Source organism: Ictidomys tridecemlineatus, unplaced genomic scaffold (assembly GCF_052094955.1).
Source record: "Ictidomys tridecemlineatus isolate mIctTri1 unplaced genomic scaffold, mIctTri1.hap1 Scaffold_45, whole genome shotgun sequence".
NCBI lineage: Eukaryota > Metazoa > Chordata > Mammalia > Rodentia > Sciuridae > Ictidomys > Ictidomys tridecemlineatus.
In genome coordinates this window covers 981,876-1,003,559 of record NW_027522913.1, presented here as the reverse complement: position 1 = coordinate 1,003,559, position 21,684 = coordinate 981,876, and the positions used below count along the sequence as shown (strand labels likewise).

Below are 21,684 nucleotides of genomic sequence, written 5' to 3'. Positions count from 1 at the left end.
TCACAGCAGGACCTCAGAGGGCATTGAGGTGGATGGGAGGGTCCTGCCATCCTATGATGTTTGTGTATGGACTTTCCTGGTTCCCTGGGTTGGAGACCAGTGGATTCATAGTTCCAGCCCCCATAAGCCTGAGTGTGGCTGGGAGGTGTGGACACTTCCTTGTGGCCCCCACCCTGGACCTGGAGCAGACTCATCAGTCTGAGTTGGAGGACTCTGAGCATCTGGGCCCCATCCCCTGATGAGCTTGGTCCTTCCCTGCTGCCTCAGGATGGCCTAGTGGAGCAGCTGTATGTATGACCTCATGCTAGAATACCTGCAGGGCCAGGCCCACAGTATTGCCTCCCCTGAATTGGCACTGCCTGCTGTCTTACAGGTGTGTACCCAATGGTTGGCTCCCTCCCCAAATCCCCTGGGGGCCTGCTTTATGATGGACTTTGATTATCTTTTAATGGACTCAGTGCCCTTTGTACACAGGGACTGAAAGGAGGTGTCTTTGTCCCAGCTTCACAGGGCTAGTAGCAGAGCCTGATCCTTTATGGTCTCCACACAGGCACCGCCTTGTAGCTGGACCCCTTGGACCACAATGTGTGGTACTAGTCTTGGGGGTGTAGGAGATTATCAGTCACTCAGCAGGTTGGGACAGGTCTGGATGGCTCACCAAGGATACTAGCATCATGTTGGTCCATTGAAAGGCTGTCTAAGCCTTCCAGGGACCAGACCAGCCGCCTGCAGAAGCCTTTACACTGGGGTGGGCTGGTCCCTGACTGGTTTCCTATGTGGTCCTGGGGCTGGGGTGGGGGTTTCTCTCTGCTTCTCCCATGAGAGTATGGCTCTCTGTCTGCTGTTCCCTGTCTCAGGCCTGTACCTCTCATGGGGGAGGGTCAGTGCTGCTGCTCACAACTGAGCTGCATCTAAGGCCCATCCAGACAGGTTGTGTGTGTGTGTGTGTGTGTGTGTGTGTGTGTGTGTGTGTGTGTGTGTGCGCGTGCATGCATGTGCATGCAAGGCTGCAGTCATAGTTGTGCACACATGCATAGTCACTTGCTGTTCTTTGGCACTTTGCAGTGGCCTGGGTCCCAGATAGGAGTGCCTGGCAGTCAGGAAGCTTCTGCTGCTGGATTCAAAGGTCTCAGGGATAGGGGATTAGAGTAGGGGTAAACAGGTATTTTCAATAAGTGTTCTTGGATTTATGGTTGCATGGTTTCTCAGTCTGGCTACTGGCCTTTGGCCACAGTAGAAAAGCAGCCACAGAAAGCTCATTGCATGTGAGGGAATGAATGCAACTGTTGCCAGAAGAGCTTTATTTACAGAGATGGGCAGGCTGGAGAGCAGCCTGATTTCATCTGTGGCCCACTGCCCACTTGTGTGCACTTGGGCTCTGGACCTCCCTGGAGTTGCCATGAGGTTTTGATGGGCCCTGGACTTCCTGTCTGCCTGCTGGGTTGATTGCCCCCCACTTCTGCAGCTCAAGTCCTTCCTCTGGGAGGACAAGGTGGCCAACTACTGCCGGCATATGCGCCAGTTGTTGGAAAAGGTGCAGGAGAATGCAGAGCACATTCGCAGTCACCGCCAGAGGGTCTCTTTTGGTGTCTCTGATCAGCTTGCAGTGGTCAGTAGGGAACTGGTATCTGGAGTGGGGGTGGTGCTGCTTGAGGGCACTTGTCAGGGAATGGCTGGGTTTGAGGTTTGCACGTAGTGGGACATGACTCTGAACTGCCCCACCCCTAGGATGCTTGGGAGAAGCAGGCCCGAGAAGAGAGGACCCCACTCACCAGGTACTATAGCCACTGGCGGAAGCTGAGGGACCGCAAGATACAGCTGGAGATCAGTGGCAAAGAGCAGGTACACCTGGGGTGCCAAGGGAGCGGGTGGGTCAGCTAGATTCAGATCTTGCACATTGGCATGACTTTTAGGACCAGGCAGAGATTTGATGGGGATGACTTTGGTGGTGGTGTGGGTGGGGCATCAGAGGACTATGGCTGTTTGAGGAGGTGGTGATCCTATGGGGTGGTGTCAGGAGTTGTCACAACCAGGCATCTCCCAAGGGCAGGGGCCTTGGAGGGAATGGAGTGGCTACACATACTTGTCACACAGGCCAGCCTGTGGACCCCAGGAAGGCAGGTAGAAGAGGCAAGAAGGGCTTTAGATTTTGACCCTGGGCATGGCTGTGGCTATGAGTTGGGGTGACTTGAGAGACTACTTCTTGGAGTAGCATGCCACCAAGGTGCTGGCTGTCCTGGGAGGGATGCTACGGATGTGGGAGCAGAAAGGTTGTCAAGTAGCAAGTGGCCAAGCAGGGTGCTCCTGAGGGCTGCTGGAGGCTTATGAGGGAAAAAGTGTTGGCCTCTCTGAACCCCCTGCCCATGCCTACCTACTCCTCTGGTTCTGATTATTCCAGCTAGAAGATCTGAACTTCCCAGAGATCAAACCGTGGAAGATAGAGGACAGGTAGGATGAGGACAGGAAGTAATTTAAAGACCTCTTTGACCTGGACAGTACTGAGGTTGAGGAGACCACAGACTTTTGGGAGAGAGGTGGGGGCTGCCCCTGCTGAAGCATGTGCTCCTGGAGATGGGGAGGGTGTGGATGGCTGTGGGACCTCACAGCCAGAGGGGTCCCCACCTCAGTGTTTTCTTTGCTGATTGCTAAGCATGCCTACGTCTAACTATTCTGTTTGGTCTTCCACCTGCAAGTGGAGAGAAGGGTGTCCTCTACCTTGTGGCTTACCCTCCTGTGGACCTCTGCTGGTGGTTGCTGGGTGGGGGGGCTCATCATGGACTCTTCTCGGTTCACAGAAACACCTAGGTCCCTGAGAACTTGGCAGCGGCTCAAAGCGGAAGAAGATGATAAGGACCACCAGGATGAGGAGGATAGCAGCAACTCAGAAGGTGAATGGTTCTTGGGGCAAGGGATCTGGTCCTTAATCCCATCTGGCAACAGAGCCATGGGAGGGCAGCCCCAAGCCCGGCCCACTCTTCCTTGGGGTGCCCAGCCAGCTGCTCTGTTCTCATGGGCTCTAGCAGCCAGCTTATAGTGCACCAATAAATTAATTAATGCTGTGATTAATTATTGATGATTAACCTCCAAGACTGGCTTCCTCCCAAAAAGCAGAATTTATGTAGCCTTTTCTCTCCCTGCAGATGGAGGCCCAGACGCAGAGGTGGGACTGGACCCTGGTGAGCTGTGGCAGCTGGCCCAGGGGCCCCAGGATGAGCTAGAGGATCTGCAGCTCTCGAAGGAGGACTAAGGGTCTCCTGCAGTGCCCCAAAGGCCCTGAGGCCAGTGTCTGTGCAGCAGGAGGGCAGTAGACAGTGGACAGGGCTTTATTGTCACAGCACGACAGACCAGATGAACCAAGAGCTGTGCTGACCTGGGCAGCAAGAGCCAGCCCTATGCAGGAGGCTGGTCCTGCTGCCAGGTCACAGCAGCCTGCTCCAGAGAGGTGGCTCCCTGGTTCCTCTACTCCTTTGTCTTTGGTTTGTCTGTGGACCTCTGCACTCACCCCCAGAAAGTTTTTGAAAACTCATTCAGTCCTTTTAAGTCACATTTTTTCCTTTTAAAAATTCTTGGTGTTTCTGCATCCAAAACTGAAAGGGAGAAAGCTGTGGGGGAGGTACCACTGCATCCTGTGCTGGGTCTGTGGGCAGCCTGCTGGCCAACTCAACACAGAGACTGGGTGGCATCTGGGGCCCCTGGGAGTATTGCTGCTGTTCCATTCTCTGGCTTGGGTGAGGCTTGGCTAGTGGGTGGGTGGCTCCTCCCATAGGGGGAGTTGGCTGTTGGTGGGGACAGGGGCTGCACTCTGGAGGTAAGCTCCTGTTCAGGAGCCTGCAGGGTTGGCGGCTGCAGAGGCAGAGCCACAGGGAAGCTGGCCATGTAGAAAACTCGGCCCAGGCGCTTGGCCACCTATAAAGAAAAGCCTGGATGGGTGCCTGCCAAGGACATTGGGTGATTTCAAAGAGCCTTTATGCCCTCTGCCCACTGTCCATGTTTACCTGGGCCTGGATCTTGAGGGCGGGCCCCAGCTTCAGCCCCATAGTCATCAGCAGGTGCTCCTCTGTCAGCAGGGGCAAGGTCTCCCCATCAATTCCTTGTTCTCTGAATACCTAGAGAAGGGATAGGGTCAGGCCTATCAGTCCCGCCCAGCAAAGGCCCAGAGAGCAGCCAGGGAGAGTAAACAGGCTGTGTAGCTTTCAGGGAGTGGTCAAATGAAGGAATCCCCTTTTGCTTTGGGCAGGGGCTAGCATGAGGCAGGAGCAGGTGGGGCTGAGGGGTGTAGGGAAGGGAGAGGAGGGCAAGTGACAGGCCCGTTGTGTGCCCAGGTCAGCTCTGCCTCACCAGAGCATACTCCCCACAGCCAGACAAGCCCCCAATGAAGCTGCAGACATCATCCACAGTCCACTTGCTGACGTCCTCAGGGGATGTGGCTGCCTCCCCATCAGCGAAGAGTCCCCCCATGGTGCCTAGGTGTGAGTGGGTGTCACTAGGGCTTTGTTCCTCCCATCCCATACCCCCACCTGTCTGCTGACCTTTGCTTGCCTTAGTTGCTTAGAGACATGCAATCCATGACTTAATATTTTTCGACTGTGGAGGCCTTGCACTCCCTCCCCATGCAAGACCTCCAAGGGTGGCTGGCCTGGGTCTCCACACCCACCTGTGTGGAAGTATGGGCTGACCAATTAGGGGAAGCCCAGGGACAGAGGAAGGGGCAGGGTGGAACCTGAAAGAAGCCCCTTTCCCTCAGTGCTAGTCCCTCCTAGGGCTTGACCTGGGGTGGAGCCCCAGCCCCCTGTCGGTGCTATCTCCAGGTCCCCTCCATCTGAGTCCTTGGGGGGGCTCTTCTGAGACATCCTGAGCCCAGAGCCCAGATGCTGTTGTCTCCTTGGATTCGCTGGGCCGAACTGAGGCAGAACTAGGGCCCCCCTTCTGCGGTGCTCTGCCAGCAAGCTCCTGGGGCGAGGTTGTAGGCTCCGGACCAGAGACACCCTGTGAAGGCAGGGCCAGAAGCGGCGCAGAGCTATGTTTCAGCACCAGCATGGCCCCGCGCCTATGCAGCTCCTCTGTACTGTCTGGGGCACGCAGGGCCACTTCAGGCGCCAGCAGCTGTGGCTGGTGTGTATTCTCCAGCTCTTTTTGGCGAAGCAGCTCCGCGGTCATCTCTAGCCTAGGCCAGGAGTAGTAGGATCAGCTTGAGCACTAGTGCCACCCACCTCCCCTCCTGGCTTTGGCCGCACCTACCGGGCCAAGTTCTGTTTATGCAGGAGCTCCTGCTGCAGGGCGAGCATCTCCGCCTGGGGTGGGGGGGGGGGCAGGAAGCTGTACCCTGGGGAAAAGGGACAGACCAGGGCCAAGTGGTCAAATGGTGCTGGCCTGATGAATTGGCCCTCTGCACCACCTTGGTCCATCCTCCACATTAATAGGTGACCTTACAGGACCAGTTTCAATGAGCGTGCCCATAGGACATAAAAGACGTGCACACCTGCCTATTCCTTACCTGGAGTCTGGCACAGAGCCGATGGCACCCCCAAGAAAGGGGGCCTGAGATGGGAGCCCAGGGCGATGTGGGGGGCATTCTGGGGCGACAGCAAAGGGGGCGGCTGCAACAGCTCCCTGCGAAAGGCAGGACTGAGGGGCGAGCGCGGCTTGCCCGGCCCCCTCCGCGCCCCGGATTCCAGTAACCACCTCCAAGCGCATCCCTGTCGCTGCTAATTGCTGGCCCTGCGGGCGCTCGATGTGCTGCTCCTTATGGCTCTGGGTCGAGCGCTGCCCCCGCTGGCGACGCCAATTAATCTCAGAGGAGGCGCTGACCCGGAGGGCGGTGGTGACTGCAGAGGTAATTACCGGGCGGGGGCCCTCCTCCACACCCCCACCCCATAGCGGGCCCGCGCTGCAGGGGCACGAAGCGTAATTAGCCGCAATCTGCAGGCAGCGGCAGCTGCAGACGCAGCGCTTGGCAGTGGGGGACAGGGGGTGCGCCTGACTGGAAACAGCCCGCTGGGGGGGGGAGGGGGGGCATCCCTGAGTGCCTCCCTGCTCTCGACTTCCAGCCGCTCTGCCTTCTGCTTCCCCAACCTCAACCCCCTTCACTGTCCCAGAGGCACCTGGATTTTGCTGGATCCCAGTTGCTCAACAAAGAAACAAGAGTGACCCTTCACATTCCTGCCCAGGGTTCTTGGCACCCAGGTACATATTGCCCCGGAAATGTTTTCCTGGGCCTCTACCCAGCTCAGCCGGCCTCAGAAACTTTTTGCCCAACAGACCCTAAACCCAAAGCAGGCAATACCCACATGACTGTGCAGCTGCAATCGGGGAGGAGTAAGTGGGTGGAAGGTGCAGGCTATGGGGCCTGCAGAAGTCAGATACCAAGCCCCAGTACCTCTCTGAGAAGGAAGGGGCAACAGCTGGAGCTGGAGCCCTGTTCTCCCGGTGCTGAGCCAGACCCTGCTTCTGGCGCTGACCTGCTGTGGATGAGGGCAGGTGAACTTCCAGGCCACTGGGATTCCTCAAAGTTGCAGTTGCTACCTCCTGCCGGACCCTCAGGAGATCTGGGGGGTGAGGGGGTCGGGGATGGGCAACAGCAGCGACCCTGAGGCCCAGCCTTCCCTGGTCTTCTCCCCTCATCCTAGTGAGCACAGGACACTGGCCCAGGGGAGCCCAGGAGAAAGGGAACCAGGGGCCCACTTCCACACCATCCCTGCTGTGTGTCAGCCCTGATGTCAGTCACTGGGGCCAGAGGAGCAGCCCCAGGGAAGGGGAGACAGGTTTGCAGGAGGACCTGGAAGGAACGTGAGGTGGGAGGAAAGCCCAGTGCTGGTACGCAAGGCTGTGGAACCTGAGGCTGGAGCCTTGAGGGGAGGGACTGTGCACAGATCCATGAGAGCATAGAGTTGTTCCTGAAGGTCACTGTGACATTTCCAGGAGTGGGTCTCCAGACTCCACCAGGTGACCGCCTCCTAGATGGGAGGCAGGAAACTGAACCTGTACACGTGGCCACACCAGCATACGCCAACATCCGTCCACATCGGTCATCCAACAGTGGTTGCATACAGTCAGCATCCAGCAAGACCACAACAGGCCCATGCATACGCATCCTTGCAGGCACACCGGCCACAATCTCTAGACTCAGGGACGAGCAGTAGTTTGATGCACTGTGCTCCTGCCCAGGGTCGGGCCTTCAAGTCCCCGCCACTCCCCTTTGCATAGGCTGAGCCGCCGCCTCTGTTTATAAATTAATTACCCGAAAAGCAGGGGTGGGTCTGCCCTGGGCTGGGTGCCAGCCCGCAGAGCCTAGCCCGCGCAGCCGCCTGCATCGATCCCAGCGGGGCCCGCACCCCGGCCTCCAGTCCCAGGTCGCAGCTATTTGCAGCCGGCTCCTAGGCTGGGCGGCGCGCACCATGATTGACAGCAGCACCATGGCGGCAGCAACCACGCTCCCTCCCCTACATAGGCCAGCAGAGCCGGCCCCAGGCAGAGCAGGGAAAGCAATTAAAAGGGAAGATTTTTAAATTATTAACATTTGGTGAATTATTCAGACTCTTGGTGCCTTGTGCAAGGAGAGGAAATCCTGCCCCTTCACCGCACCCCATCCACTTCCTACCATAAAAGCCAAGTTCACCTAGCAGGAGCCTAGCCTGTGAGGCTAGAGTGCAGCTGGCCAGGCATCTGACTGCTCCCTGGGCTATGACCACAAGGGACAGAGCAGACCCAGTGAGTGGAGAGGGGCAAGAGCGTCATCCCAGCCTCCAGCTGGGCCTCTCTTGGCATCCAGGAGGCCATGGTGGCCAAACACAGCTGCCTCTTAGTCCTGTCTTTCTGGGAGGCTTGCCCCCCATGCAGGACAAAGATCTGGCACTATTTCAATGTGACCACAGGTCAGCGTCCACTGACTTAAATTTGTGCACCAACTGCTGTGGGAGTCAGGAGAATGGGCACAGACCACAGGGTCTCCTGGATAGGGGGCAGGTAGGCTTACTCAAGCCCCTACCCCTTCCTCTCACCTGGGCTCACCCCTGAGTAAGTTGTGTGCATGCCTGGAGGGGAACCTGAGAATGTGATGAAAAGTGGGGACTTGGAACAAGACCTGGGGCAGCCAGGCCTCATCGCCTACCCACAAAGGGCTGGGGGTCACTGACAGATCCAATCCTGGTCTTGATGTCAGCAGCCAACCCTCTTCTGGGGTGGAGAGGCAACTGAGAGTGTACACAGGTGGGGAGGGCACATACCATGGCTGGGGAGGCCCAGGTGGTAGAGACGCTGTGGTTCCTCAAAGCTGCCAGCCTCACTGAGAGCTGAAACCAGCCGGCCGTAGTGGTCCTCAGGCGCCATGCTGGGTCGCAGCTCTGGCAGCAGCAGAGTCTCTGCATTGGGGTAGCACATAGGGAGGGGATGTTCCTTGAAATACTACCCAGGCGGAGAGGCAAGTCGGGAAGGCACACCTCACCCTAAGCCTAAGACCTTCCACCCCTGCTACAAAACCCAAGTCCCTCCTCTGTGCACACCTGCCCCTTTTGGAAGGTCTAACAACACTTCCAAGCACTCAGTTACTGCTTCCTCCTCCAGTGACCTGTCCCTCCTCCCTGGGTTGGGCTCCCACCTCGAGGGTACTCAGACTCAGACTCGCTTCGGGCCTTCTTCTCTGAAGAGCAGTCACTGGTGATGTGCGGGGAGCAGCCCAGTCTCTTGCCTAGCAAGCCACCTGCAGAGGGTGGAGTGAGCCACACCTAGTCTCAGGGACTGGAGGAGGAGGCAGGGAAGACCAGGTGGGGAAGACCCACCCCTGCCCCAGCTCAGTCTAGTGAGCCCCAGTCCCCTCCACTCAGAAGCATCCTGGGTGCTGCTGGGCAAGGCCTTGCCAGCCCTGGGTCCCAGGCTTCCACCTGGTAAGCCCAGCTGGCTGGAGGATATCATGACAGGTATGGAGCAAGGCAAGGAAACAGGGCAGCCCTGACCCTGGGCCCCAGGCTGCATTTGAATAGAAGTGATGGGTGCGACACGTGACTGTGACTGTGTCCCCACGGGTCTCTGGCTGCCCCTGACCAGCCAGTCCATTCCCATGTGTGTTCATGAGCCCACCTCAGCTTTTCCTGGAGAACAGAACTACCTTCCCTTTCTGAGCAGGGTTGGGGTGGGCTGTGCAGGTGCTGGGGAGGAGAGTCAGTCAGGAAGGCACATGTCACTCCCCACACCAGGGGTGTGCTCAGGGGGGTCCTCCTCTCTGCACCAAAAGCCCAGACCCTCCTCTTTCCTGCACTCAGCTTTGGCAAGCACACACCTGCCCAGCCAGGCTCTGCGCTCCAAGGGTCACCCCTGGACAGCTGACCTGCCCTACACAGACCGTAGGTTCCTGGCTCCTGGTCTGTTTATTCCTATACTATCCCCTCTACAGATCACATCTCCACATCAAAAGCTGCACACAGGGCTGGGGATGTAGCTCAGTTGGTAGAGTGCTTGCCTCACATGTAAGAAGCCCTGGGTTCCATCCCCAGTACTATAAAAATGAAATGAAAATAAAAGCCACACACATCTATAGGTCTGTCTCCAAACCTGTCCCTGCACCCCCAAGCTCTGCTTCCTCCTGAGGACCCTGACATCAGGGGGCCCTGCTGATAGCAGGTCATCATCCTGGCCTCCAGGTCAGACCCTATTGCCTCTGAAGACCCAGGGTGGCGGGGATGAGGGCTGCTCCTTGTGTAACTCAAGCCTTTCATGACACCTTGGTACTTGGGGGTCCCCAACCTGTGCCCCCAGGAAGCCCTGCTGTCAGCTCAGGAGCCTAATTCCTTTTCCTTATTCCTTTAATCTGTCATTTTTATCAGGCTAGGAAAGTGCGGTGGCAGCCAGAGCATTGATCAATCTCCACATTACAGCTGACAGAATGGTGCTAATAACTTATTGATCTCAGCCACCTCACTGCCACTGGTCTAGCTGGCTGGCCCCAAGCCCTGCCCCAAAGACAGGAGGCAGTCCCCACTGCCTGCATGAGGGGTCAGGTCAGACAGACCCTGTAGTACAGATGGAGGGCACTCAGGTGCACATGGGCATCACGAGCTGCATGTCAGAGTCCAGCAAGCAGGAGGGCACCCGGAGGGCACCCTGAGCGCACCAGGCAGGGAGTGGGTCTTGCAGCCTCTCTCCACACCTGCTACCCATCTCCTGCTCCCTGTACATGCTCAGGGGTCAGCAAGGGTAACCTCTGCAGTCTGTTCCCTGTTTCAACAGTGGCGACTCCCACCTCCTTGCTGGGCTTCTCTGCTCCTGGGGAGCTTGAGAGTCACAGCTTGAGGGAGGTGATACTGGGGTTGGAGTGCCCCGCAGTGAGACCCAGCCTTGTAGCTGCCTTGAGGAGACTGCATAAGCTCAGAGTCACACCTGATGTAGGCAGTGACAGGAGGCAGACACACGTACCAGGGGTGGACCTCAAAGTCACAAGACCTGCGCTGAGCTCCTCAGTCCTCTGGGATCCTTCCTGTCCAGGGCCCAGGAAGCTTTGGCTCGAGGGACACCCTCTTGGGCCACAGGAAGGAAGTAGACATGGTGACAGGTAAAGACCCCTGGAGGGCCCAGAGGAAGTCCACGGGGAGCTGTAGATCTGGCAGGTGCACGCGCATGCGCACACACACACACACACACACACACACACACACACACAGCATCCTGGCTGCTATGCACAGCATGTGACCTGCACTCACTGTAGAGTGCGGAGGGCTACCTGGCAGGGTGAGCAAGCCCTGCAGGAGACACACAGGGAACATGCAGGTCTGTGTACCTGAGGAGGTTGTCCATAGGCAGGAGAGGGCCTGCTGCCTCAGAACATCTCAATCACTGAGGGTCTCCCTTGGCTCCGCCCGATCGATGGGGCAATTAGATTTTACCAGCCTCTTGCTCAGCCACCTCCAAAGCAGCTCCAGAAGCAACCCCCACCCCATCCACAAGGGCCTTCTGGGCTCATGGGGGCTCTGTTGGGAGTATTCAGGGTGGTGGGTGATGCCCACCCTGCTTTCCCAGAGCAGTAGCCATTGTCAGAAACAATCCTGTCCAGGGTCCATGTGACAAGGCCCCTGAGGTCAAGTTGTGCCCACTCTCGGTGGTGGCATCTTGCAACCCCTCATGACCTGCTCCGTGGGAGACTGCCTGGGTCCCCAAGCTGCTCTCTCCCTCTGAGTTCCTGTTGCCTCCAGGAACCAGATCTCCTTGGTGGCCCTGGAAGCTCCTGGGCCAGCGCCCTCTTGGCCTACCTGAAGTGGTCCAGGATGCAGGGGATGGGCCCTTTCCCTCCCAGGACCCCTGAAAAGCAGGACCAGGCCAACATGCCCTGTGGGTTTGGTGGGAGGTGGGCATTGGTGGGAGGTGAGCTCTGGAAGGTCTTTGCCTGTGCCTGTCTTGTGAGGAGGGGGTGGCTGGCCTCGAAACTCCAAGCCCACCCCAGCAGCAGCCATGCTGGAGCCGCCCTTGGCCACCAGTCTGCCTGACTGGCTGAGATTAACACAATTACCATCACATAGAGCCCCACGGGACAGCCGGCCTCACACCTCCCGCCTCCTCTGCTGGCCTCCCTGGCTGCCCGCCAAGGCTTCCAGAGCTTCTGAACAGACACAGGGAGGGTGGCTGTCCCTAGGCAGAGCTGCTGTGGCCCTGGCAGCCCCATCATCGCCCTCAGGACCCAGGGGCTTCCTCACCTGTGGGTCCCAAGCCAACCTCCACACTGCCTCTCTGGAATTCACAGCGGCTCTGGTGCTTGGGCATAACAAGGTGACGGCTTCGGTGCACACTGGATATGAGTGTGGGAAGGTCAATGTCCTGGCTGCAGCAGAGCAAGACAGAGGATGGAGCCATGAACCTTGGCAGTGCAACCTGATGAGCATGAGTACAAGGGTGCTTGGGGCTGAGGACAGCGTGCACTGAGCGTGGTGATGTGTGCTTGGGCTTGGGATGCCACACCTACGCACACTCAGCAGGCAGGCCAAGAGAAAGCAGAGAGTGGCACCTGGACCCCACTCCAGCACCCAGCTGGTCTGTGCAGAGCCAGAGCAGCCCCTCCCACCTTCCTCTCTCCAGAGAGGCAGTGCTGTGCTCGGCTCCCTGCCTCAGAGGGAGGACAGGACGGCCTGCTGTCTCACAGGACAGACATATAGAGGGCACACTGTCACCCATGTGCTGCCAGCTCTGAAGCAAGCACCTGGCACGTGCCACTTTGGTTAAAACTTGCAACACCCTCTTGGGGCCCTCATTTCTCCAAATCAGGAAACTGAGGTTCAGACCAAAGTCCCATAGATAAAAAGATCTGCCCTGGCCGGCTCAAGACACCTGTGATCCCCAGGGTGCACCCAGGGTGCACCCAGGCCTGGCCTTGGAATCACCCTACATGTGATTCTTTGTCCCTTCTCCCTCCTGCTGAGCCCTCACCCACAGCCCCAGAGAGAAGAGGGAGGAGAAAGTGGGGCACCCTGGGGTTATGTGAGCAACCCCATCAACAGGGAAGGAGGGGACAGGAAGTCAAGGCCAGCCAGAGCAGGGACAGGGAAGCCCAGTGCCCCCAGCAGTGCCCTCCGGGCCCACCTGTGGTGGAGCAGCCTCTTCAGCAGCACTGACACTAGCAGAGCCTCCTCACAGTAACCTAGGAACCGACCCTGAACCTTATTAAATAGCCCCCAGCCTGGGCTGGCAGGAGCCAGGCTAATCCAGGGCCAGGCCCTAAGCAGATCAGTTTCAGCACCAGATACCCCGGGGCGGCCCCAGAACTCCTAAGAGACCCAGATGTAGGTTCTCCCCCACCCCATGAAGGCGGGAGGCAGGTAGGGAGTAAGTACTTTATGGGATTAATCTCACGAGGCTCATCCCCCATCATCCTCACTGATTTGGGATGTTGGAGAGAACTGCTGTCCTCAGCATGGGGAAGGGGCCTGGGATGGCCGGGTACAGGGCTGCAGCTGCCATGGAGCTGCTCCCCACAGTGCACCGGACACTTCTTGCTTCCAGGGACTGGAGAGGTGAGCACAGTAATTTCCTGTGAGTCCTGGCCTGGACCCCCAGCAGCACCTGCATCTGGGACCGGCCTCAATGACAGCGATCGGCTCTGTCTCACTTGGGGGTTACCTGGGCTCTTGAGGTGCAGGCCGATGGGGGCCACCCTTGGCTATACAGGACCTGCCCTTGCATTCCACACCCAAGTCCCTGCCTTGGGGGTTCATTTCTCAGGTCCCAAGATGGGCCAGTCCTGGAAACCTGTTCTGGTCACTCAGTTACTCACTGAACAAATTATGCTGGGTTCATTTAAAAAAAAAATGCCAAGAGACTCACACACAGGCTGGAGAGTTGAGAGCTCTGCACCTGTCTTCACAGTGTGGGGCCACTACACACAGGCAAGGCCTCAGCAGGCTGCTGTGGCACGTGGGGAGGAGACTGGGGCATGGTCAGGAAGGCTGCAGGGAGTGTTGTGAAGAGGCCAGGAGAAGGGTGAGACCCGACTCCCCCCTGAGGGCCTCCCCACCCCAACTCTCACGTAGCCTTCACCAGCTGGGGGCCCTAGAGGGTCAGGGACCTAGAAGGCCCTTCTTGCCAGCCAGGCTGCAGGGGCATCACAGGGCAGAGGGCCCTGGGCCTCTGCTTGCAGCCAGCAGCAGGCATCCCCAGCAGGACTGGTCAGAAGGACGAAGAGGACAGACAGATGCAAGAGACAGACAGACCAGTGAAGAGTGACAGACAATGGGGATGGACAGACAGTCGGGATGGGACAAACACAGTTGGTGACCCAGTGTGAGGCAGCTGGCGGTCCACAGCCCTCCTTGTCCAGACACTGGGGGCTGTTAGCAGACGGGATATGATGGGCTGTTAGTCTTCTGGGGTGTGCTCTTCTCCAGAACTGTAACCTTCCCTTTAATGAAATTCAGAAAGTCATCCTTGCCCCTTTGGATCCTCTGTGGGACCAGGGTCTCCACTAATGCAGGCCTGCTTCCTCCCAGGCACAGCCCAGGCTGCAGCAGCCAGTACTGGTGAGAACTCAGCATGGGACTCCTGGGGCCTCCCCGCACCCCAAGGCCAGGTGTACCCCAAGGAGGTGCAGGTCCGGAGGGGAGGCACAGCCATTGGGTTTCCCTGCAGGTCTTGCTGGCAAATTTATCCTGTAGCGTCCAGAGTAAAAGGCTCATAAAATGTCATCAATGTTCATGGCGGTTCATAAAAATGATCAGATGAGCTGGCAACTCCAAAATGAGGTGGAAATAAGTTTAAAGATGTTTTTATTGTAATTCAGCTCCAGGATCCAGACGTTCCTGAAGACATAAATAATGACACCTCTGGCAGAGATCCAGGACAAGCTGCCTTCCTGCAGCTGGGCTGGGGAGGCCAGGCACCCACAGCTTGAGTCCCAAGAGGCTTTCCCTGCCCTTGGTGCCCACTGCTCCCCATCAGGCCTTCCTGTGGTGCTCCCTTCGAAGCCCTGGGGAAAAACTTGGCCCCAATAACCAGAAACCAGCCCCTGCCCCTTGGGAGCAGGAACTGGGTCCCTGACACCTTACCTCCTCTTGGGGGCTTCTTTTTTATCCTCTATGTCTTCGGTTCACAGGCCCCAGCCTGTTTCCATAACCCAAATCCATGTGAGGAAACCCCAACCTGCCAGGGTCCCCAGAAGGATCTTTCCAAAACACAGACCTGGTCACTCCCTGCTCAGGAACTTTCTGTGGCTGGCTCAGCTTGGAGAACAAAGCCCAACTGGTCCAGCGGCTAAGGTACAGACCTCTTAGCATCCCACTGAGCCAGACCTGCCAAGTTCCCATTCTCCTCCCTTTCATCCCATCCTTCATCCCTCCACAGCTTTGCAGACCACCTTTTCCCAGTGAACTCCTATGCATCCTTCAAGAACCTGCTCACACATCACCATTCTCCCTCCTGGTGGGTCTCTGGGAGGGTGAGAGGTGAAAATCACAGCCTCATCTTAGAGCTGTTGGGCTCCAATGGACAGTCCAGTGGTGAGGGTCATAGCATGCTTTGTCTCCACGGGTGGGCTGTCTAGAACCCTGCCCATGCTGTTGAGGCCTGGCACAAGTCTGCACTTGGCTGAGATAGGCCTCCTGATCTCAGTTGGGCACCATGCCACCTACCTTCCAGGCCACGTAAGGACACACATCCAAACCAGCCTGGCAACTGCATGGCCCACACTGGCTCACACTGACTGGGACAGAGGACAAGACAAAATACCATGGGTAGAGGAGGGAGGCAGGGTGGGTGGGACCAAGGAGAAATGGCAACAGCTGCCCCTGCCCAAGCCAGGCTCCTATCTGCAAGATGTCTCTCGGAAGGAGATGTTCACATCCCAGTGGGTGTGGACTCTACTGGGAGAGAAAAGATGGTCAGTGGCTCCACTACTGGCACAGAGACAGCAAGGGGTGTGGGACTGACTCTTAACATCCCACCAGCCAGAAGCCAGGGCAGTCATGAGGGCGGCACCTCATGCACAGTTCAACCTGGTGGCAACTTCCACTGAACAAACCCAGGGCTTGAGATGCTCTGGCCTCCCAGGGATGAGGAGGAGGAGCAGGCTGAACAGCCCTGGGCAACACCAGGCACCACAGCCCCCAACATCCTTACTCACAGACACCCCACTTCTAAGTGCTGGCAGGACGAGGCCCATATCAGGAAACAAATTTCTGGGAGGTTGTGGGTGTCAGCCCAGGTGGGTACTGGACCTTGTGTCTCTCTGCTGGCCAACCTCTACCCAGAAGTGACCACGGCATGGCTGAGGCAGAACAAGGTGCCCGGGCGCCAGTTCAGGAGAGAGGACAGCCTCTGCCTGTACCCCCGCCCCACAGCAGCATTCCAGAAGACTTCTGGTCTTGGTGCCCCCTTCCATAGGAGCCTGAGCCTCCCGGCCCAGATCTGGAGTAAGTACCTTCTCTTCATGATCCGGATGTGCGGATCATCCTCCTGCTTCAAGCCTGGCTGCCGTCCACAGGCTGGGCCACCTCCATCACTGTCACCATCACTGGCAGAAAAGCTGGGGTTCCGTTCCTTTTTCAGGAGCGTGCAGGGGGCAGGGCCACTGTCCTTTTTTCCGCCAGCCACCCCCGGTTCTGGGCAGGAGGAGGAGAACATTAAGGCTGAGCTAGACATCAGCCTCCTGGGCCTGGGCCAAGGCCCACAGACCTCATTGCTGCAGGCACAGCCTGTGAGGACAGCAGAGTGTGGGCTGTTCTACCTGCCCAACCTGAGTGTGGGTGCCCACCCTGTGGCAGGGAGCCCTGGGGATGCCTGAGCTATGACCCTCAACTCCTTCCCTGGGTCCCCAGAGTCTTCTGGGATTGTGCATACAGCCTGGGGCAGGGATCATGGGGATGGTCCTGGTGGGTGTGCAGTCAGGGAGCAGGTCCCTCTCAACGTGTCTGGCTGACATCCCATCTCCTCTGTCAGTCCTGAAAACTTACAGCAATATCAACAAGCAAAGTCACTTTTCTTTTTCTTTTGCAGTGCTGGTGAAACTAGGGCCTCACAAAACACTCTGCCACTGAGCGGCAGCCCCAGTGCCTCTTTGCTATTTTGTTAGCACCATGAAGAGCCCAGCTCAGGGGAAGTCTGTCTGAGACTGCTGGTCCCTTGCAATCTGCAGGCCTGGGAGCCACAGGCCACCCGAGAGCACTGAGAGCCCCGACCCTTTGTTCCCCAGCCCTGATGGTTCATTTCTGTCCTCAGCGTCCCCCCTGCACCATGTGTAAGTGCGTGGTGCTGTGTATGCTCAAGCTTGGAGCTCTGCACCCAGCTCACACATTTCTGCACAGAGCAGTGGACATGAGTGTGTGGCCCTAGTCCTGGCATTTCTCTACCCTTCCTGGCTCCAGGTCCTGCTGCCCCAGGGAAAAGAAAAAAAGTCATTGATTATTTTCCAGTGTACAGAGGTTTTTTCTTACTTGGTTAAGAGGCTGCTGGCTCAGAGGCTGCATGGGCTTTCAGAGTATCTACTTTCCTCTCCTGTTCAGTCCTCCCATTGCCAGAAAGAGTTGATCCTCACCACACCCATGAGCTTAGTGAGGAAGGGGTCAAGGAGGGTCCCTGCCCCAGGTCATCCAGGATCCTGAGGTGGGCTGCTGCATGGAGTCCTGTCTTTGCAAGGACACTTCTCTTCAGATTCAGCACCACATCATCTCGGGATGACTGGCTCTGCCCAGCTCAGTGCTCCCTCCCCCAGCTCTGGGAGCCACAGTATCCCCCACACCTGCCCTCACACATCTGCTGGGGTCTGCCCAGGACACCCTGCTTCCCTCTGTAACATGGTGAATGAAATAGACCCAGCAATATAAGGGCACAGTGGCATGGGGCCAATGGGTTTTCAGGGCCAGCCCACAGGATGACAGGGTCCAGTGACAGCAGAGCACAGGGAGACGGCAGTGGTGAGTGCCCACCTATGCCTTGGCCTCTGTCAATCCATAGGTTTGGTATCATTTTCAACACCCCTTGGCCCATGGCTCTGCCTTGTCCAGCCTGCCAAAGCCCAGTGGCAGGCATCTGGAGATGAGCTCTGCCCTTCTCTTCAGTCACCTTTCAGCCTTAGGTGAAATACTCTCATGAAAAGAAAAGGGGTATTTTCTCAAAGCCACCTGCTTCCCCTCTTTTGTGGCAGAAATACTCCCATCCAAACAGAAAGTAGAACCCAGACTAGGAGTAAACATCTCTCTGCCTCTCATCTGTGGGAAGAGAAGAGGGGGACACAGAGTCTATAAGACTGCTACTTGGAAGGGGGCCAGGACCGGCTGGCTGGGAAGGAGCCCAGGCTATATGCCAGTCTTAGCCCCAAAAGGCACAGAGCTGGGCACAGGATCTTCCAGTCCCTGGTATGCCCTGAAAGCACCCTGGAAGGTTAGGTCTGGGGTGGCTCTTGGGGGGAACTCTATGGGGGAGCATGCTGAGAACCCAGATGGCCACTCTAACCCTGCCCAAGGATGGGGAACACATGCCCCCCCCATACATCGGAGACTTAGCTCCCCACTGCTCAACAGATTTGAGAACCTGGCTCCTAACCAATAATTGACCCCTTCTGAAATGGTGAGAGTGGGTTCCAGCATGCACAGTCACATGCACACCATGCTCTACCCCTGGAGTATCTGTGACCATGAAGTGCACACACCTTTGAAACTGGCCACAAGGGTGGGTGGAGACAGCCTCTGTGCACCAACAGGTTGGGGCTAGAAAGGGGATCCATGGAGATACCTCCAAGGAAGCGGCCAGGCACAGAGAGGCAGGCAGGCCCAGGTCTGAAGCGCCCTTCACTCAGGGCAGGAACCAGGGAGCTTCTGAAGGGCAGCAGCTCCATCCCTCTCTGAGCTTCAGATTGCCACTTGAGGTGATGGCAGATGTTGAGCTCAGGCCACCCTCTGCCCCTCTCTTGTGGCAGGCCTCAGGGGTGGCAAGTTGGAAACTGTGGGGCACTCCCATCCAAACAGAAAAGAGAACCCAGACTAGTCTGAGGTGGGCACCCAGAGGATCCCGTCCAGTTCCAGCTGCCTGAAGGGGTGCCACAATGGAGAGGGACTTCAATCTTTTGCCCAGTAGGCATGTGACAGCAAGCAAAAGGTGTTTCTGCACACCTGCTTGGGGAGCTCTTGTACAGGTGCCCTGTGCTCCTGTAGACTCAAGTGTGTAGGGCGGGCGGCTTGAGGCTGTGACTGGCAGACCAGGTGTGGGCTGGGCCTGTGGCTCTCCTTCCCCTGCCAGCATCCATGTGTCCAAGGTTTCCCAGCCTGCTCAGCGTGCACCCTGCAGAGCCCACGGGGAAGCCAGGATGCCCCACCACCCGGTCAAAGTTAATAAACCCAAGGTGGCAGCCTGGGCCCTCTCAGGACCACTGGTACCTCCACCCCTCCTGCTCCTTCCTGTAAGAGGGGACTGCTGGGTGGACCTAGGAACAGCAGCCTCCACCCCCCATGTCTCTAGAGGTACCCCACAGGGGGAGCTTCCTCTCTAGAGGCAATTTCCTTTTCAGATCAACCCTCTACTCCTCACTGCCTGGAGTCTCATACCTGCTCCCCAGGCCAGTGGGGAGGCCAGAGATTGTCTACCCTGGGTGGGGTTCTTGCTCTCTGGACACCTACAGGAAAAGACCCTGCCCCAGCCAGGCTCCATGTCATGGACCCTCCGAGGTCCAGAACCTTGCAGGGCAGCTCTTCAACATTAGGAGCACCAAGACACACACCACACAGGCTCAAGCCTGGGGATAACCCAGATGTGCAACCTGGCCAGCTAACACTGTTAAAAGAGTGTTAACACCTCAAAAGTGTCCTGCCCCAGCACCCAGCACCTCTCTCTGCTGAGCCAGATGACTTGGTGATCTCCAGACCTGGGACAGGGAAGTCCCCAGGCCCAATGATTGACAATAACAGTGGGAAGACCCTGGAACCTTGAAGGCTGGAGTAGTAGCTCCAAGACACCCATGAGGGAGGCTGCTCAAGAACAGGCAGGACCCGCCCTTCATCCAAACAGGAGAGGATCCTGTGACCCAGGATTCCCACCCATTCCCAGGGACGGTCTGGAACAGCACAAAGCAACCCCACCCACCCCACCTGCCCTGGGAGGATTCCCTCCAGCCTGCCCAGAGGGCTGAAGTTAGGACTCCCAATCTTAGAGATCACCAGGTTCTCAGGGGAGTCCAGACACCCCAACCCAGCTTATTCCCAGGTCTCACCACAGGCGAGGATATTCGACAGCCCGGGCAGTCGCAGATTGGAGGATACACCTGCAGAATTCCCTTGGACATAAGCGTCTTCAGACTTTTTCTTGTGAGGAGAGCCAAGCACAGCTGGTGAGCGGCAGTCAGGGCATAGATGGAGCCTCTGGGGCGCAGTCACCCGCAAAGCCAGTCCCCACTCCCGGAAGGTGTATGCAAGGCACACCAACCTTCCAAACCCACTGTCGTCCAACTTCAGAGCCTGCTGCCCGCCCCACCCTCGCGGACGAAAAGGGGATCTGCTGGGCTCTGAAACTCAAATCCTGGGCGAGGCCCTCCCCTGGTGGAGGGCGGCTTTCTCTCAGCCCTGGCGCCCCTCCTCCTGCCCCACCCTCTCTTAGCCGGTCCCGCCCGAACTGTGGCCAGGCAGTGGAAGGTCGAGCTGGGGAACTGGTGAGCGGCAGTGCGGTCGCGACCCAGGCCTGCGTCAGTCCCCAACGCAGGAAAGGGCAGCCATTGTGCAGCCTGAACTCCTAAACCAAACGCTACCGGGTCCCAAACTTCCCAAGACCCTCACCGCGCTTATCAGGTGGCCCCAATCTGGCCCCCAATGGTGTATTGTCGCACCTTTGGAGTCACCATCCAAACGGGCTGCTCCAGGTCTCGCTGACACTGTTCCAGCTCCCCGCGCCCACGCCCCGCCCCACTCCCGTGGCCCCACCTACCCGCGCAGCCCCAACCAGTGTGCACCTCTCCACTGGAGCGGGAACCAGTGGCTCCGAGCCTGGGGAGGGAAGGCGTCCCTCCCAACACGTCTCCCGACTTCCTGTAAACTTCCTCTGGGCCTGAAGGCCCAGGGGCTTCACAAAGACCTGCCGAGCTGAGGGAGCGCCCGCTCCTGCGTAGCTCGGGACCCCAGCACTCTGTGGCCCGTACTGGGAGGACAGTGGAGACCGAGGTCGCTCTGCGGTGTCCACTGAAGCAACCGTGCGGGGGCAGGCGGGGTGTGTGTGGGTCCCTGCCGCAGCTCTGGAGGTGCAGCGCCCTCTCTGGGCCAAAACCAAGTCTCCCCAGTGGCAGAGAGAAGGGCTCGGACCCGCGGGTCCCAAGTAGCGAAGGAGAGGGACAGCGGCTTGCGCCCCCTCGGCAGCCACACCTTTGTGGCGGATGCTGCGCTTCCAGTCCTTGGCCGTCTCACAGCCGCTGACGAACTCGTTGGGTGTGAGCCACTCGCCGCGGTGGCGGATGGACGGGCCTTTGCTGCCCTGGCAAAGTTTCCGTACCTAGAGCAGAGCACGGTTGGCGCCGCACTCCACCTCGATGCTCACCGTTGTCCAGCAGCGGCTGGAAGTCCGCGGCCGCGGCTGCCGAGAGGAGCTAGAGGGCTAGTGGGTCTCGGGGCAGGTGGAGGTGCGGCGTGGCCTCCTGCAGGCTAAGGTAGGCGCGCGAGGCCGGAGTGGTGGAGCCAACAGTGCTTCATAGCCTGCAGCAGAGGCCGGCAGCGAGGCGGCCGGGGGCAGAGCTGCCGCGGCGGGCAGCGGGGCCAAGTAGCCCGGCAGCGGAGGCAGAGGCATCGCGGCCAGGGTCGGGTGGAAGGTGGCCAGGGCTAGGGCCAGGTCCTCGCGTCCTGGGAGCTCCTTTTTGACCACCGGCATGGCGCGCGGGTGGCCCAGCAACCGGCTCTCGGTCGCCGGCGCAACTTATTTTGGCCCTGGCTGGAGTTGCGTCTCTGCCGGCCCTGAAGGAGCCTGGCCGCGCTTCCACCCCGCCCGCTACTGCGCCCTGGTACCAGAAGCCGCCACTGCCGCTGCCGCGCCGCCCGCCGGGCCACCCGGCCTGCTGGAGGGGTCTCGGCGGACCCAGACATGGTGTGGCCGGAGCTGCTATTGATCACAGACCGACTCGCCCTCTGCCGCAGGTGCCCCGGGCTGGCGCTCAGTGGGGCGTCGGACGTCCACTGGAGCCCGCGCCCTGAGGCAGTCCTGCTGCCAGCTGTGCTGGGCAGTGAGGAGTCGCAGAGTCTCCAGGCCCGCTCCCCG

The 21,684-nt window shown here is 58.4% G+C and overlaps 1 protein-coding gene and 1 pseudogene across 7 annotated transcripts in view; one reads left to right on the top strand and one right to left on the bottom strand.

The window, feature by feature from the left end:
* LOC144373638 (nucleolar complex protein 2 homolog) overlaps window positions 1-3,526 on the top strand; it is a 10,573-nt gene extending 7,047 nt beyond the window's left edge. For 2 of the 6 annotated variants that reach the window (XM_078036673.1, XM_078036674.1), the window contains exons 3-7: window positions 1,466-1,609; window positions 1,729-1,842; window positions 2,399-2,448; window positions 2,796-2,888; window positions 3,141-3,526. In XM_078036673.1, the coding sequence (XP_077892799.1) occupies window positions 1,466-1,609; window positions 1,729-1,842; window positions 2,399-2,448; window positions 2,796-2,805 (318 nt within the window). In that variant the 3' untranslated portion in view covers window positions 2,806-2,888; window positions 3,141-3,526. Of the gene's footprint in view, window positions 1-267; window positions 1,843-2,398; window positions 2,449-2,795; window positions 2,889-3,140 lie in introns of all 6 variants that reach the window. The other 4 variants (XR_013433231.1, XR_013433232.1, XM_078036675.1 and 1 more) reach the window with 3 other exon arrangements.
* On the bottom strand, window positions 3,308-21,684 carry LOC144373639 (sterile alpha motif domain-containing protein 11-like; annotated as a pseudogene). The gene is made up of 14 exons (XR_013433233.1): window positions 20,800-21,684; window positions 19,664-19,777; window positions 15,884-16,064; window positions 15,279-15,323; window positions 11,676-11,806; window positions 8,594-8,695; window positions 8,223-8,357; window positions 6,377-6,545; window positions 5,495-5,610; window positions 5,239-5,323; window positions 4,655-5,164; window positions 4,339-4,463; window positions 3,996-4,106; window positions 3,308-3,906 (listed from the first exon to the last, which is right to left on the bottom strand). The product of XR_013433233.1 is annotated as a sterile alpha motif domain-containing protein 11-like (transcript).